The 17,389-nt window shown below is 34.0% G+C and overlaps 2 protein-coding genes across 4 annotated transcripts; both read left to right on the top strand.

Annotated features, from left to right (window-relative positions):
- The first annotated feature begins 4,791 nt into the window (after positions 1 to 4,791).
- LOC116142160 (probable protein phosphatase 2C 9) lies at positions 4,792 to 13,377 on the top strand. 2 transcript variants are annotated; one of them, XM_031427605.1, is made up of 6 exons: positions 4,792 to 5,033; positions 5,162 to 5,319; positions 6,595 to 6,834; positions 7,176 to 7,452; positions 12,637 to 12,791; positions 12,924 to 13,377. In XM_031427605.1, exons 2-6 carry the CDS (start codon positions 5,281 to 5,283, stop codon positions 12,942 to 12,944), a joined length of 732 nt encoding a protein of 243 aa, XP_031283465.1. In that variant the 5' UTR covers positions 4,792 to 5,033; positions 5,162 to 5,280; the 3' UTR covers positions 12,945 to 13,377. The 2 variants fall into 2 exon arrangements, with proteins under 2 accessions (XP_031283465.1, XP_031283458.1); XM_031427598.1 differs by having other exon boundaries at positions 4,794 to 5,033; positions 12,902 to 13,377.
- Positions 13,378 to 14,785: 1,408 nt separating this feature from the next.
- On the top strand, positions 14,786 to 16,981 carry LOC116142147. Of its 2 annotated transcripts, XR_004129961.1 has the most exons (3): positions 14,786 to 15,443; positions 16,477 to 16,644; positions 16,716 to 16,981. XR_004129961.1 is itself a non-coding variant. In XM_031427583.1 (2 exons), exons 1-2 carry the CDS (start codon positions 15,293 to 15,295, stop codon positions 16,051 to 16,053), a joined length of 504 nt encoding a protein of 167 aa, XP_031283443.1. In that variant the 5' UTR covers positions 14,786 to 15,292; the 3' UTR covers positions 16,054 to 16,450. The 2 variants fall into 2 exon arrangements, 1 of the variants encoding a protein (XP_031283443.1); XM_031427583.1 differs by lacking the exons at positions 16,477 to 16,644; positions 16,716 to 16,981 and adding an exon at positions 15,701 to 16,450.
- The last annotated feature ends 408 nt before the right edge of the window (positions 16,982 to 17,389 follow it).

Here is a 17,389-nt window from a genome sequence, read left to right as displayed (position 1 = left end):
TTGTTATCAACAATTAGCGAGGCGAACGAGGGTGGGGTGAGATGGGTTTTGGTTAGGCGGCTGAGGGGAGAGTTTTCATGGTGACGTGGTGTGTTTTTGACGCTAGAAACAAGACTTATTTGGCCTAGGTTGTTGACTAGACAGTATAATTTGGGGTGTTGTGTAGGATTTTCAAATTTGTAGGTACTTATATGTAATTTTTAGGGGTGTTTTAGCTGAATTTCAAACTTTTTTACATGTTGATGATGGGTCAAACCGGTTTAATTGGTCAACCCAAGGCCTAGCCACTTTGCCGGGTTTTACCTCGGACCGGGTTTAAAACCTTGGTTTTCAATTTGACAAAATAAAAAAGTTGTTTGTGAAATTCTCTTATATAGAAAATAAATTTCAGGTGCAACATATCGTGAAAGTTTTTACTCTATGGGGCCGTTTGGATCGAGTTAATATTAGATAACTGAGGTAATATTTTTTAAATTGGGCAAATGACGATGTTTGGTTGGTTTGTAAAAAATTATTCTCAGAATATTTTATGACAAACAGTAACATTTGGGGGATAAATTTTCTTAATACGGGAGGGGGGTGGCGGCGGGGGCGTGGGGGTGGGGCTGTTATTAAAACTTACCCTGGTATTACAATTTTTTCCCTATATTGCCCCTAAACAGTTTAAGCATTTGGGTCCAAATTAACCTTATATTTGTTAATATTTACAAAACACCCAATCACCCATGCAAACACTTTTGTCCTCGCTTTTTAAATTTTTTGGATGACATTGCCCTTGTTATTACCATTATTTACAAAAATGCCATTATGCGCAGAACTAGCCACCACTAGCAACCACCGTCGACCGCCGCCGAAGGTTGCCAAAAGTCACCATAATGGCGTACAACTGCCCCTATATGGTCGGCCGTGCGCGGGTGAGGCTTTTTCGGATCCAAAAAAAGCCAGATATGGCTGTTTCACGGCCAAGGATGTGGCCGTGAAACGGTGACTGATCTGGTTGTGAAACGGTTGGCATTTCACGGCCAAAGACTTGGCCATTTCACGGCTAGATTTGTGGCACTAATCAGTGTCACGACCAGATTTGTGGCACTGCCAACGGCCGCCAATAGCGGCTTAGGGTGGGTAGGGGTGCTTTTGTTAAGTTTAAAATGTTTTTGGTTGTTATAGTGTTTTTGCTAAATCTAAAAAAATAGGGGGTTAAAAGAAATTATTCAAAAAATAATAATTAAAATGACTGTTATATTAATATTTAAAAAGGAGGGTAATTTAGTAATTTATATAACATACCCACTCATTTATCTTCCAAACCAAATATATTATTAATTAATTTATTCGAACCAACCAAACACATTTTCTAAACTTTCTCATTAATCTTCAAAGTGATATTTTATTCTGTTAATATAATATCCCTTTATAATAAAACATTATATGATCCAAACGCCTCCTATAAACTAAAGTTTTGAATTTTGTATTTAGGGAAGCTTAGTTACTAAACTTTGTAGAAATGTTAAGAGCTCCAAGCTTATTTTTTATGATTTTCGGATTTTGATTTTGAGAAATTTTCTTCTAAATAAGTGCGTGACAATATGGAATTATTATGATTTGATATGGTTTATAGAGTAAGAAGAAATTTGGATGTTTGTGTGTGGTCCAATATAACCCAGAACCAGAAGTTGTTGTCCTTTACTAAAAGATGGCAGCAAGTTAACCGTTGAAAAATGAGTTGACTTGTAAGAGAATGGTCCCCACAGTCACCGGTGACCTAACCTGTGTATCTCTTCTCAATTAAACCATCTACCTATATTAAACAGCTGTAATGAATTATAGCTACTCATCAACACTACACGTCTACACCCCTTAATTGTATACAAGTCTAACAATTTGTATTAATTATTATGCCCTTTAATTATATAAAATAATTATAAATTTTATTCAAATCTCGTTCAAATATTAAGGCTCCATTTGATTCACGCTTCCAAATAGCATTATAAGTTTTTCTAATAAAGTTAAATAGTAAAATTAGCTTATTCTTAAAATATTATTATATATTATTCGATTTCTTTTAAACCCCCCTAAATTTGTTAATTTAACTAAACACCCCCATTTTTTTTTTAGAAATTATAAAAACACCACAGCAACCCATATTTACTAGATTCCGACTACCACTATCGGAAGCTGGCCGGTATCTGGTATAATGGCATACACTACCGGCTGAATCTGGCCGGTAGTGCGCCAATCTAGCCTTTTCCGGTCAGATCCACGGTGGATCTGGTCGGAAAAGGCCAACGACCAAATCTTTGGCCGTAGCCAATCGTCAACGACTGTCAAGATATGGTCGTTGTTGACCATCAACGACGATCGTATCTTTGGCCGTCGTTGACGACTAAATGCGGCTAGATCTAGCCGTCAATGGCCAGATCTAGCTGTAGATCTGACATTTTCTAGCCAGATCCATCGTGGATCTGGTCGAAAAAGGTCATATTGGCTCATGACCGGCATGATCCAGCCAGTCATGCGCTGATACGGCTACTCCGGCCACTCTCCGGCGGTGGTCACTGACTATCTGTATTTAATGGGTGGGTTAGGGGTGTTTTTGTTAACTTTTAATATTTTATTATAGGGGTGTTTAATAAATAAACAAACATATATAGTGTTTTTGTTAACTTTTAATATTTTATTATAGGGGTGTTTAGTAAATAAACAAACATATATGGTGTTTTTGTTAATTTCCAAATCCTACATCGTAATACCCACCTAATTTAACTTTTTTCAAAATATTATTTTAAAAGGTATCAGAATAATGAACTAAACGGACTCTAAGTTTTATCTGTAAGTTTTTTTTAAACTTATTTAAGAGAGTATGGAATTTCAAAAAAACAAAAAAAAAAATCCTTTTTATATTTTATAAATTTGAGTTGACTTATTTTTATATATTAAAATATTTATCAATACTAGAAGTTCTTTCTTTTATCCCTTATCAAACAACTAACAATATTTTCAAAACTTTATCCCAATAAATTATACTTCTATAAGTTTAATTAGAAAATAAAATATAATTTTTTAAGTAAAAATTCACTGTTTTGATTATTTTATAAGAATTGACATAATACATATATTTATATTTTTTTAAAATGAAATTAGATGAGTTAAACAATTTTCATGCAATTACTATGAAGGCGTACTGAACCTTAAAAAANGCTCTTTAATTATATAAAATAATTATAAATTTTATTCAAATCTCTTTCAAATATTAGGGTTCCGTTTGATTCACGCTTCCAAATAGCATTATAAGTTTTTCTAATAAAATTAAATAGTAAAATTGGTTTATTCTTAAAATATTATTGTATATTATTCAATTTCTTTTAAACCGTCCTAAATTTATTAATTTAACTAAACATCCCCAATTTTTTTAGAAATTACAAAAACACCCCAACAATCCACATTTACCAGATTCCGGCCACCATTATTGGAAGCTGGTCGGTATCTGGTATAATGGCGCACACTACCAACTGAATCTGGTCGGTAGTACGCCGATCTAGCCTTTTCAGGCCAGATCCACGGTGGATCTAGCCGGAAAAGGCCAACGACCAGATCTTTGGCCGTAGCCAATCGTCAACGACTACAAAGATATGGTCGTTGTTGACCATCAACGACGACCGTATCTTTGGCCGTCATTGACGACCAAATGCGGCTAGATCTAGCCGTCAATGGCTAGATCTAGTTGTATATCTGACATTTTCCAACCAGATCCACCATGGATCTGGCCGAAAAAGGCCATATCGGCTCATAACCGGCAAGATCCAACTGGTCATGCGCCGATACGGCGACTCCGGCCACCCTCTGACGGTGGTCACCGACTGTCTGTATTTAACGGGTGGGTTAGGGGTATTTTATTATAGGGGTATTTAATAAATAAACAAACATATATAGTGTTTTTGTTAACTTTTAATATTTTATTATAGGGGTGTTTAGTAAATAAACAAACATATAAAATATTTTTGTTAATTTCCAAATCCTACATCGTAATACCTACCCAATTTATTTTTTTTTTCAAAATATTATTTTAAAAAGTATTAGAATAATGAACTAAACAGACCCTAAGTTTTATCTATAAGTTTTTTTTTTTAAACTTATTTAAGAGAGTATGGAATTTCAAAAAAAAAAAAAATCCTTTTTATATTTTATAAATTTGAGTTGATTTATCTTTATATATTAAAATATTTATCAATACTAGAAGTTCTTTCTTATATCCCTTATCAAACAACTAACAATGTTTTTATAAAAGCTATATTTTCAAAACTTTATCCCAATAAATTATACTTCTATAAGTTTAATTAGAAAATAAAATATAATTTTTTTAGTAAAAATTCACTGTTTTGATTATTTTATAAGAATTGACATAATACATATATTTATATTTTTTTAAAATGAAATTAGATGANTGCATAACCTTAAAACAACTATTATTGTGAAACAGAGGGAGTATAAAATTTTGTGTAAAGTTTAGTATAGTTGTGAGGTATAAGGTATTTTGTAAATTTAAAAAATTTAATTTTATATATATATATATATATATGACCAAAGTATTTATGTGAAATTTAAATTGTCATTTGAAAATTTTTCAAAGTCAAGCGGGTCAAGTTGAAGTGAGACAGACGAATGGAAGAATAAAATAAAAGAGAGAAAAAAAAAAAAAAAAGATAAAGGAGAAAAAAAAAAAAAAAAAAAAAAAAAAAAAAAGCAGTGTGAGCGAGTAAGAAAATATAAAACTGGCAAAAAGTCAATAAGGGCAAGCTCTGGCTTGGCTTTTGGCAGCCATTTCTTCACCCCTCCAAACACTTCTTCAACCATTCCTTCCTCGTTATTATTATACAACTTATACTTCTCTTTAATATCAACAGACAAACTTAATATATAATTTTTTATTTAATTATTACTACACTTGTATATATCCTTATCAAGAATTCCCTATTCAACTTCTGTACAGCTGTTTTTCTTTCATTTCCTTGGAAAATCAGCAACTTCTTCCATCGGTTAGTTAATTTCAAGGATATTAAGATGCTTTTTTCTCTTCATTTCCTTGTTCCTTTTAGCTTTTTCAGGTTTTTCGCTTGTTTTAGTTTTGTCTTGATGATCAAAATTCTTGCTTTTGGTGGTGCAGGTTCTGGAGTATTTTGGGGTTTTTATTGAATGATTTTTGTTTGTTTTGAGATTAGTAGAAGAGGTTGTAGATGTTGAGTGATTGCAGAAGAAGAAGGAGGTGAATTGAGGTTGAATTATATGGATAATCTATGTTGCTTCAATTCTGTTTATTCTCAGGTGATGAGATCTCTAACTTTGTTTAGTTTCCTTCGTTTTTTCCTATCTGGTTTAGGAAATTTCTTAAATCCCCTGTTGCAAAATTTTCAGTTCATTGGCGTGGTGTGTTAATTTGATTGGATTCTGGAAGCAAATATGATCTAATTTTTGCGTTAGTTGACTTACAAATTTTGTTATGTAGACTACTTAAAATTGGAGTGTTTTTGTTGAAGATCGGGAAACTTTATTTTGAGGTGCTTCTACTAGTCAAATAGCTTAATTTGGGAGCTTCTATGATCTGAAAAAAAATTGTGTTCTTCGTTCTCACTGAATCTGTGGGGATGCTTGGTTCAGTTCAGATTATTTCAATGTTTTTAATATTAAGGATTCTGGGGGGTTTTGCCAAGGTTTTTAATTATTGGGAAAAGAGTTTAAAGACCTTTGGATTCTTATGTTTTATTCTTGTAAGAGCCAAAATGGTGATGCAGCCATGGACTTTGTGATATTTGCAGAAATCATGTCATGGTTATGGAAAATTTTGAGAAAGCTTTTCAGTGCAATATAATGTATCAATTTCTTTTATTAAGATATTAAATAGATGAACTGACTTTCAGTAATAGTGAAAAGCTACTGCTTTTTGTCTATAAGAAATTGTGCGCTATTGTTTTAATGCTGGGCACTTTCTGGTCTTCTTGTTAAGATACATGTTCTAGAAGGCATGCTTTTGCTGAAATTTCTACAAAAGCTACATTTTTAGAATTATGGCAATTGGACTACATGCATTCTATAAAACTTTAACATAGAGGGAGCATGTTGGGTTTTCTTACTCTGCAAAATTTTCTTTCCAAAGAAATAGGTTTCAAACATGATTCTCTCTCTCTCTCTCTCTCTCGCCCCCCTCCTTTCTAATGATGTCCTTTTGACTATCATTTTTATTTTATTTTTCCTACCCCCTTTCGTTTCCTCTACTTAATTGAATGCCTTGTTTTAAAGATTAATTTTTTGGTTGTTTTGATTGCTAATTTGTAAGATAACTGAAATTGATGTTGTGATGGGGTCATTTTTATAACTTAACTTGATACTTGTGGTTATCAAGTTCAGTTTGTTATTTTGCACTAGTGCTAAAATTGTCATGGAACTTTTAGCTAGATCATTTTATTAGGTTTTCTCTGGACTCTACTGTTCTAGATTAGTTTGTTCTTGTTGCTTAGACTATCTATCTCTTGTTTTGCAAATTCATCTTTATTTCTAGGTTTCCCTTTTTTAATGTTAACAAAATTGAAAATATCTATTTAGGTTGTGGGGGGACGCTCTTCATCTAGCTCAGGCAAGGGTAGGAGCCATCAGGGTCCAGTCAAGTATGGTTTTAGCCTAGTTAAAGGAAAAGCAAATCATCCAATGGAGGATTTTCATGTTGCAAAGTTTCTTCAATTCCGAGGACATGAGCTTGGACTTTTTGCCATATATGATGGACATTTGGGAGATACTGTGCCTGCCTATCTACAAAAGCATTTGTTTCCCAATATCTTAAAGCATGTAAGTTGTTGATTTGATATTATATTTCTAGTGCTTGAACAATCTTTAAGGAGCATTTGGATTCCACAATGACTTGAAATTGTTCCATCACTTTTACATTGCTAAAGCATGTGTTTCTAATAGTCATGATGTCAGGAATTGGACTTCCAAAAGAGTAATTTTAATCTGCCTTTGTTGAAATAAATCCTCATGATTTAAAGAAAAATCTATACTAGAAAGGGCTTTAAAATAGTTGATATCTCACATCTTAAGTTATAGTAAACTATGCATTGACTTTTGTTGCTGTAGTTGGTGCCCTTCTCAGTCAATAATTTATTTTTTTAATTTTTAATCAATTACAGGAGGAGTTTTGGACTGATCCCCGCACATCCATTTCCAAAGCCTATGAGAGGACAGACCAGGCAATTCTGACACACAGTCCTGACTTGGGACGAGGTGGGTCCACTGCTGTCACTGCCATTCTAATAAATGGGCAGAAGTTATGGGTAGCCAATGTTGGAGATTCACGAGCAGTTCTTTCAAAGGGAGGGCAGGCAATACAGATGAGTATCGATCATGAGCCTAACACTGAGCGAGGCAGCATTGAGGATAGAGGTGGCTTTGTCTCGAACATGCCAGGTAGTTTGACAAATCTTGAAGCTTATAACTATGTGCTTAAAAAGGTATTGATGTATGTATGTGTAGATGAGTCCACAAACTTCTAGGGCTGCATTCTGTAGTGTAATGTGATGAAGAATCAGTGTCAACTCCTTTTAAAATTATTAATAATATATAATTTTTAACCTTCCTCAGTCTCCTTAACCTAAAATGGGTTTAGGATTAAGATCCAAGACCTCTTGTAAAACTATAAGAGACTTTTCCTTGCTAAACTAACTAGAACCTACAAGAATCAGTACCAACCATCTATTTTTAGCCTATATATTCATTTATTTAAAGAAATATTTCTGAATCATGTGCCATGGTCTTGCACATACAAAGTTTGTTATGCTGGATGACTTTGTTGCCTTTATGTATTTCAAAATTACCTTAAATCTAGCTTGGATAAAAAGGGGTGCCTGATTGATAAAGTGTTATTTAGTAAAAACAATAACTGCTGAGAAAAGAAATCTACCTTTTTATGGATAAACTCATATTACATGCCATTATCAGATTTGTGATGGATTACAATTGTTGAGCAGAAAAATGTTTTAGTGTAAAATTTCATTTCTGGTATAGAGGACAGAATTTGTGCATGTCCAATGGTTTGATAATGTTAAAGAAGATGATGATAAAGGAAAAAGGTAATTTAAACACCAATTCTTTGCAGATTTGGATACTGAAGTGCGAAAATTGTAAGATAAACAACTTGGTTGCCCTTGGAATTTTGCTAATATAAAGGTAGGATGTGAGGACTGACAATTGATGTGGTTTCAGCAGAAAGTCAGGAACATAAAACCGTTGAAAGCTGGTTGATTTAGATATGCGAAACTGAGTGCTAAGATGGAACAGTTGTGGCAAATTCCAGTTATATTTGTCATTCCTTAATTGTGAGAATAGGGAGGGAAGTTTTAGGTTTGTGACGACAAATAGATGGATACTCATCTTTGGGTGAGAGATTCCTACACATAAAAAATGTTTCTATCCATTTGTGTGGTTTTCACCCTCTTGCTCTTGCATGGCATTGGAGCTTCAACTTTATTAGGAACTTGAATGAAAAAGGAAGCACAAGAATATGCAACTCTTATGGAGATGATAAGCAATATTGATATTGATGAGTTGAGTGTAGATGAAAAATGGTGGAAGACAGAGGTTTTGGGTTGTTATTCCTGCAAGTCCTGTCTTGAATGGTCGATCGTTCTCTTAATGGGAAGTTTATAGGCCACACAAAATGATATGGACCGCTAAAGTTCCCCTCATAATGCAAGACTTCATGTGGGCTTTGGTGTCAAGGAAAATTCAATACTAGAAAAGTAATGCAAAGAAGTATTGAAAGATGTGCCCTTTGGCCATCATGGTCTGATGTGTAGAAGAAATGGAGAGACTAATGTCATCTCTTCCTTAACTGTTCAGTGAAGCCTAAATAGCTTGAATCAATCAGGGCTTATGTGATGCAATACATATGGAGCATATTTTTGCTTTTGGAAAAAGAAAGAAATCCAGGACTAAATGAAAGTACACAAGTTTTAGTTCTCTTTTTGGGTAATATGAAAAGAAAAATATAATTGTAATTCTGGAACGGAAAAAGAGGAAAATAGTGGCAAAATGTGGGATAAAATTCAGTTTTGTGATTCAATTTGGTCTTAGGTTTCAAAGGATTTTTACGATTCTTCTTTTTTTCCATCTCAATTGGGAGTTATGATTATGCTTTAGGCATCAATTTTGGAGATTGGTTTTGAGGGGTTTTCGAAATTCTTATAATACTTTTATAAATCCATTATACTTGGCTGGAAAGGTGTGTCATTTATCAGGGGTAACAAGTTCTTCTGGGTAGTCTTTCTATAGGGTAGACCCCTCTGTGAATTTATGGTTTGCTAGGCCACATTTGTATCTTCTTTCAATGAATTATTATTAATACCATTGGTTGGTCAAATGGTATGACCTTCAGTTTCCTACCAGGGTTCAGAGGTTGAATTCCTCTGAGGGCTGCCTACCATGGTTATATCTATGGGTTTCTTGATTATTAAAAGTTGTAGGATCCAGGAATATTCCCCAGCTTATGATGTTTGTTTGAAAAAACGTTGATAATTGCTTGGATAAGGAGTTGAACAGCTAGATTAAAAGTAATTAGTGTATGGTTGGGAAGGTTTTGGGAAATGATATGGAGTTTGAAATTTGGCAGAAGCTTTATGCATAGAATTCAGTAAAGAAAACAATTTGATAGAGATCAGTTGAGGGGAAAGTTGTAAAGTCGAAGTGGAACTGAAGGTCATTGGTATTAATTTGGCCTGGCTAAATTCTGAGAAAAGATGATATGGTAGAAAAGCTAATTTGCTTGAGAACCATTAAGAAAAAAAAAAAGGAGTTCAGAAAATGGGGTTCTTCTTGACATGTGATCTTTTGAAGAAGCTAATTTGATGGAGAATCAATTTTGGGTTAGCCATTGAAGGAATAGTTTGGAAGATATTCCAACAATCTATGATTCTTTTGTCTTTTTTATTTATTATTATCATTATTTTGATAGGGAACGTAAGGGTGTGTATTACGATAAACAAAACCTCAAATAGTGGATCAAGTATCCTCTACCACCAAAAGAGCCCATCTAATTAGGGTTTACAAAGATTGTCACTAAAGATGTCACTGTACAGTGAAAGAATAAATGGCCATAGGATTCTTTTATCTGTACAGTGAAAGAATAAATGGCCATAGGATTCTTTTATCATTTTTTAACATAACACACTAATGGGGGGAGAAGTTGATTTGATGGTACTTTTTAGTGTCTGCTGTATTGAGTTTTCCTTGAACTGAAGTCTGCGAGAACACTTAACTTTAGGAGGACCTTTTGCTTTTCAAAACTAGTTTGTACTCTTTAAAATCAAGTGCAGGATTTTCTGCTAATAACTTTGAGAGTAGGAGTTGCAAGTGTAACTAACTAGTCAAGCTTCCATTTTCTTTTGTCTCCTCTAAACTTATTAACGGAAACATTGTCCACAACCCCATAGGTTAATGAATTCTTCGATCTGTCTCATCTTCAATTTTCTTTTGAGGTTAAGTTCCAACTTCCATGCGTTGAAGAAGAGTGAAGAGACGCATGAAAAGTGACTCCTTTATTAACAGTGAAACTAGAGAGAAGGGGATAGCATTGATCAAGCTAAGTCTCAAAGCCATATATCCTCCCATAAATTTCCTTGCCATTTCCCACCTCTAAATTTAATGAAAGTCAAATGTAGGATATTACTCAGAATTGGTTTTCCAAGGACTTCTATGAATCCATTTTTTAATTTCTTGGGAATTTCTTCCATTTGATTGAAGACCATATTTGCTTTTGATAACTTCCTACCAAAGGGAATTTCTCTCTCAGGGAAACCTCCAAAGCCATTTAGCTAGGAGAGCCCTATTTTTCTTCTCCAAATTCCCAACTCCTAGCCCTCCATATCCTTCCCAAAGGAAACATTTCATGATCTTTCATTTTATAAAAACTGCTTCTCTAAAATTCTAAATCATATCTTGAAGATAAAAAAATTTACAGTCACTTTTTATCCTATGTACTTTACCATTGTCGTGAAATCTATTTCTTTTGTTGCTAATCGAATTTGTTCTACATATATGTGTTTTCTGTTAAATTTAATTATAATACATAGTAGTTGAAGAATTTATAAGGGGAAAAATTATAAATATGATTTTTTTAATGGATATTCAAGATACTAGAAGGTTATAAAAGAAATTTCACCAAATCAATTAATTTTCATGTCTTCAAGGAAGTTGAGCTTATAATTAATAAACTATTGGGGGTTTTTACTGAAACTCCTCATGAACCTCAAGTGAGGTAATTGCAAATTACCCAACTTGATGTGACTAATCCAGCTGCAACTTATGAAGTTGACAAATCAAACAATTTCTACAAGTTGAACCACACATGAAGCTGATTCATATGAGAAATATTGACCTTGCTTTTACATAATTATAAAGATCCTTTCTTTGAAACAATACTAAATCAAGTCACAGGCTGCAATGTGTTGTGTCGAAATGTCAAACCATGTTGCGAATTCCAACCTCTGGCTTCCAAGTTCTTGTTGAACCCTTACCATATTATTAATGGATGAAAGTTTTATGAGATTTCTCAGCTGTGTTGTAAAATTTGTCTGAGTATATCAATTGTCGGGTGGATCATTTATGCCTAATGGATTTGTATTAGTTTGTTTTAGGGCATGCTCTCTCCATTCATCTTTTTATAGAAGCAAATTGTGTAGGTTTTATTTTTTATTTCTTTTGTTTTTGTTTCCAAAAATGAAAATAAGAAGTTTGAATTTTGTATTGTTAAATTCAAAAACGCTTTTATTATCATTTTCTTAAAACAGCATTAATGATAAAGTAGAGAGAAAACATTAAAAAACATTCTTTTAATGTTTTCTATATTTTCAATTTTTTATTAATACATCTTACTCTCTGTTTTGTGTGTATTAGAAAATGAAAATAGTAAAGTTAACAGATACTACACTGTTTTCAGAACAAAAAATAAAATAAAATGGAAATGGAAATGACAGTTAATACTGAGTTTCTCTCCTGTGAGTGGTGATTTTCCAAATATCTCAAAAGGATTTTTGCCTCATAAGTGTTTATATATATATATATATATATATATCTTAGCAATTTGGCTCAAGGTTAGACACCCCAAACTGACATTTCTACTTGAACATACCGGATCATACATCTCATGCTCATCACTACTTTTGTTTATTTGAATGTTATTTTATTAAAGAAATTCAAGAGCAAGATGTGTAGATTGCAATTGACTTAGTCAAAGGCTAACAGCCTTGTTGGTGCTAATACATAAATTGTAGTTCTTGCCCAACAATAATAGATTTAAGCTTCATCCATTATCTGTCTACAAATTTTGGATAAACGAATTCCAAACTGCCCAATTCACAAATTGAAATAGTTGTGTCAACGTAATAAGATGATAGTAGTTTATTTCATCTTCAATCTGCTCAATATTTAGATATATTGTAATATTCTACATGCAACTTTTTCATGGAGAGATGAAATCTGTCTATAAACGTACTTCTTGTTATTATAATCTGAAAGCAAATCATCTGTGTACAATATGGGTTGATGGTGCTCTCTGTATTAGTAATAATAAGCAATATTTGTTGCTTGCTACACCAGGAGATGTTGCTAGAGTAAATGGACAACTGGCAGTTTCCCGTGCTTTCGGAGACAAGAACCTCAAATCACACCTCCGATCTGATCCTGATATACAGGATGCTGATATTGATTCAGATACTGATCTTCTTATCCTTGCAAGTGATGGTCTTTGGAAGGTGATTCATCTATTTCTATAGTTCCATTCCAAGATCGCTTAGTTATGCCTTCTGTTTATCTTTTTTTATTTTTTTTATTATTATTATTATTTTTTTTTGCAATAATTTAGGTCATGTCTAATCAAGAGGCAGTTGATATTGCAAGAAAAATAAAGGATCCACACAGGGCAGCCAAGCAACTAGTAACTGAGGCATTGAACAAAGACAGTAAGGATGACATCTCCTGTATTGTAGTACGGTTCAAGGGGTAAAACTCAACTGAAAACAATCCTCGGATTGAAGGAGGGATATGTATATCGCGGTTTCTATAAGATGAAATGCAAATTTTATAGATCAACACTGTCAGGTTAATTTCATGAATCCAACATAAATTTGGAAAATGTTTTTAAAATATCATATTTATTTCGGTTTCCCACCTGTTGTAAAATCAAATTTCTGGCAATTAGGTTGTGAGGTTTTGATATTGTTTGATTTCTTCAATGTGTAGATTTGTACCATCATTTTCTTTGTAATTTTAGCGCGATTTAAAGCTTTTTAAATGGCATTGGATTTATATATATAGAGCTAAATTGGATGTTAGCAACTATTTTTGTGGAGAAATATTATTATTGATTTTCATAATTCATATTGGAAAAAGGCTTTTTGCTTAGGAAAGTTTTAATCATGCACAGAATATAACAATCTTCATCTGTAGGACTAATAATAAATAGAAGCATCCAAGTTTTATTATTTCTGTATTTTGGTTTTTGGTTTTGAGAAACAAGTCTCAAGTCTAAAAAACAATTTAAAAGGTGTTTTTTTTTTGGTGTTCTCTAGAATCATTGTGAAACCTATTTTTGAGTATTCACTCAATATTTCAGTATATATGGACTGAAGAAAATATGCATTAAGTCATTACTCATTTTTAATTTTAGGCTGTGAATGGTTGCAATCATTTTATGTCATGGCAGAATGTGTGTGTAATATTAATATACGATTTTATTATTAAATAAAAAAACTAAAAGCTAAAAAAAAAAAAAAAAAAAAAAAAAAGCCAAAAAACACAAGTTAGTTTATAGATAAAAGAATGTGGAATTATCTACTATGATTGTTGGTTCTTTTTATTCAAAGAAATAGTTATTTAAAAAAAAAAAAAAAAATACAGAGGACCAAAATGGATAGGGATCTTTATTTTTATTTTTATTTTTTTTCATCCTTATTTTTCTGTACTTTTAAAATTAAAACTTTTTAGGGTCAAGATTTAATATTTAACTCTCTCAAATAAATAAGCTAATTAATGACAAGAACAAATAAAATAACATTTTATTTAAAGAATTAAAATAAAATAAAAACTTTGAGTTAAAAAAAAAAATCTCAAATAACATGCAATTTTTTTTAATGACATAGAATTATTATATTAAACAACCAAAAAAATAAAAAAAAAAATTATTTGTTGGCAATTGTTGATGCAAAATTTACACCAACTCGAGTGATCCAATTGACTTTGGTGGAATCAGAATTGATGTGTGTGTGATTAAAGATAACCAACAATTGTATATAAAAATGTGTAAATGTAAAGAACACAATCAATTTTTAAAGTGGTTTGGCAAGTTAGAACTTAAGCTTACGTCCATTGTTTTTCTTATTGCTTTAGAGAGCTTATAAAAATAATATTAAATGCCTAGAATCATTTGCTAACCCATCTCGCACTATTGGAGGGGGTTTATATACATGTTTGTAAACAAGGAAAGAGAGAAATCATCGAGATTGCAATCAAATTCGAATTACAATTCCGATATTCTTGTGATTGTGCGCTAAGATTGTACCATCAATGCTGTTAATCTGATCTCTTTTGAAATATTTGGGATCTAAGCTTATTAATGATTTGTCGAACAATTGCCAGAGTTGGTCGTGACTAGCTTATGTTAGGTCGAGCTATATCTCGACGAGCTTATGCTGGGTCGGACAAGTGTTGAACCAAACTAATTATAGGTTGAATTGTATCCTTGCAGGATTCTGAATTCTTCGAGCTTAATGGAAAAATCACACACAACATAGCTACCCCCTAATGTTCAGTGCTCGTTTCGAGCTTCGAAGACTAATTGTTCGATTTGACATTTAGCTCAAACTTCACAAGTTGCGTGCTATCTGTAGATTTGGCCGAGCTTCATAAGTGAGCCGTAGCTTCAGTAGACGTGAACAAGACCTTTTTGCTGTACTATTCCTGATAAATTTGGAATTCGAAATGAGGGGAATGCAAGTAATTTCCATGCAGTCATGTCGCATTAAATGCAGTTGGCTTTTGCAGTTAATATTTGTCGCATGTGGGCCACTACAGCTACCCATGTGCAATGTTGAGGCGATGTGCGACAACAGTTATGACTATAGAATTTTGACAGTTGATCGCCTTTTGTGGATGATTGACACATAGACATTTGAGTGGTCAAGATTACTGGAGGAATGGAAAACTGAGATTCATCGCATATCAACGGTCAAGGTCGAATCCCGCCGTTTCATCTCCCATGCTCACCACTATAAAAATGGGCATTTTCATCAGAATTGTACAGTTGCAAATATTTTCATACTCAAATTTGGTTGCTATCTATTCTCCGTCGTTGCTTCTTCAGACCTACGACGATCTTCCAGCGATTTCTTACCGTGTTTCACACTCCGGTGAGGCTCTTGTTCTCATCCTTCTCTTTCTTCAAAGCTTTCTTTGTTGTTGAGGGTGGCCATTGTCGTGGCCACACTAGCGGTTTTAGGGTTTTTTGAGTATACCCACTGGTTTGGGTTTTAGAAGGGTTTAGGGAGGTGGCCGTTGGAATCTTGATAGTTCGCTTGTACCTCTTATCCTGGATGCCTGAATTGAAAGCAAGTGTGGATAGGTCGCTGATATTTTAAATTCTGACACTTGGTTAATTCTGTTTCAGGTATCCAAAGGCGTGTTACTACCATGTCTTCATCCAACAGTCACAAGATAAATCTACTTTTCGACTCCTCGGCGACCTTAGCAGTTCGCAGGGGAGGACTCCTAGACGAGGTGTATGAGGATACCATCGTGAGGAGTTCAAACAGTGATGTGGCGAGTTCTTCGAACAATGCCTCTACCAAGCTTCCCTCACCAAGGGGCTTGCTGGCCCTTAGATTTAGGAAAGCCAAGTTCCTCGATTGGAGACAAGGATCTTCAACGCGTAAAGGATATTTATGCGATTCAACTCCCGTTGAGTGCTTCGGGAAATATTTCCCAAAAAGATCCCCCCAGAGGTTGGGCGGCGATCTCTGACATCCTTATGAGGTGTGGAATGTTTGTCCCACCTCATTTCTTTATTGCCGACGTACTAAGAAGGTTTAGCATTGCTCCCCTCCAACTCACAAAGAACTCAATCCTAATAATTGTAGGAATGTACATAGCATACCAGATATATGAATTAGGTGAGCTATTAGTGGATGAGCTTGTCCACCTGTATAGCTTAAAGAAAAGCCAAGATAAGACGTATTACCTCTCTAAAGTGAGGAAAGTACACCTGAATGGTTTGGTCAGAGTCTTAAAGAAGGTTGGGAATTAGGACTCCCAATATTTCTTTTATGAAGCCGAGGAAACTAGCATTTTTGCCTCAGAGGCTAGAAAGTACTATGATCTTTGTGCGAAACATAGGGTTCTCTAGTCAAGCAAGTGAACTAACCCTACACCTTCTTCATTTTGCAGTAAACGTTAAGCAAAACTTTATCTCTACAGTGAGCTGAGAGCGGCTTCAACGTTTTAGCGGGCTTCCCAATAGTGAGCGTGACGTTACCCAGCTTATCACGCTCTTTCGTTTAATAGCGTACGGTTTTTGAAATGGTGCTACAAAATTCTACACAATCTTTGAGAAAGGTAAGTGTTCAATAGCTCACTCTTTACATTTCCACTTTGATAGGTCATTAACAATTTTGCTCTCTTTGCAGATATGTGGGTCGACAAGCCGAAGAACTTGAGAAGGAAAATGGCAGCTCAACCAACAATCTCGGCGAAGAAGAAGCTTGTGGGTTTTATCAGGGTGACTAGGGTAGGTTCCTCGCGACTGACCTTCAAACGAACCGGTGGAGAGCTTGGGGAAGGTCCAAGTGCTTAAAAAGCCTGCAACAGCTTCCAAAGCAGTTGCGCAAAAAGAAACTCCCGCCCTCCACAAGGGCTCAATGAAGAAACACTTCTATTAGAGTGGGTGCCCTAGAGCCAATCAATTATTGTAGAATTGACTTTTTGTAATAATGTTCATTGATCAATAAAAAGGCATTTTATTCTATATCACATAAATCATTATTGTATGTATTGATATATGTCCTTAGAATGGTAGAACCATGACGAGGGTATCAAGTGTTTCAAATCTTGATAGTAAGAACCCTATGAGCTTATATAGTGGCCATTCTAGAAACGTCCGTAGCCCTAGTATTATTCTAAAGTAAGGGCACATATAATACGGTAATGCTATCATAGTGTTGAACGACCCTGTCGAAAGGCAGTGACTAATCTCACTTGTCAAGGTTGTTTAGTGACAACTTGGTACAACACATGTGTGCTTGCTGTAGGCAAGTTCACTGGACTGACCCACCAGAGAATTCGATATGGATGGTAACCCCAA

Source organism: Pistacia vera, unplaced genomic scaffold (genome assembly GCF_008641045.1).
Source record: "Pistacia vera cultivar Batoury unplaced genomic scaffold, PisVer_v2 Contig1123, whole genome shotgun sequence".
NCBI classification, from domain to species: Eukaryota; Viridiplantae; Streptophyta; class Magnoliopsida; order Sapindales; family Anacardiaceae; genus Pistacia; species Pistacia vera.
This window is presented reverse-complemented; position numbering and strand designations above follow the sequence as displayed.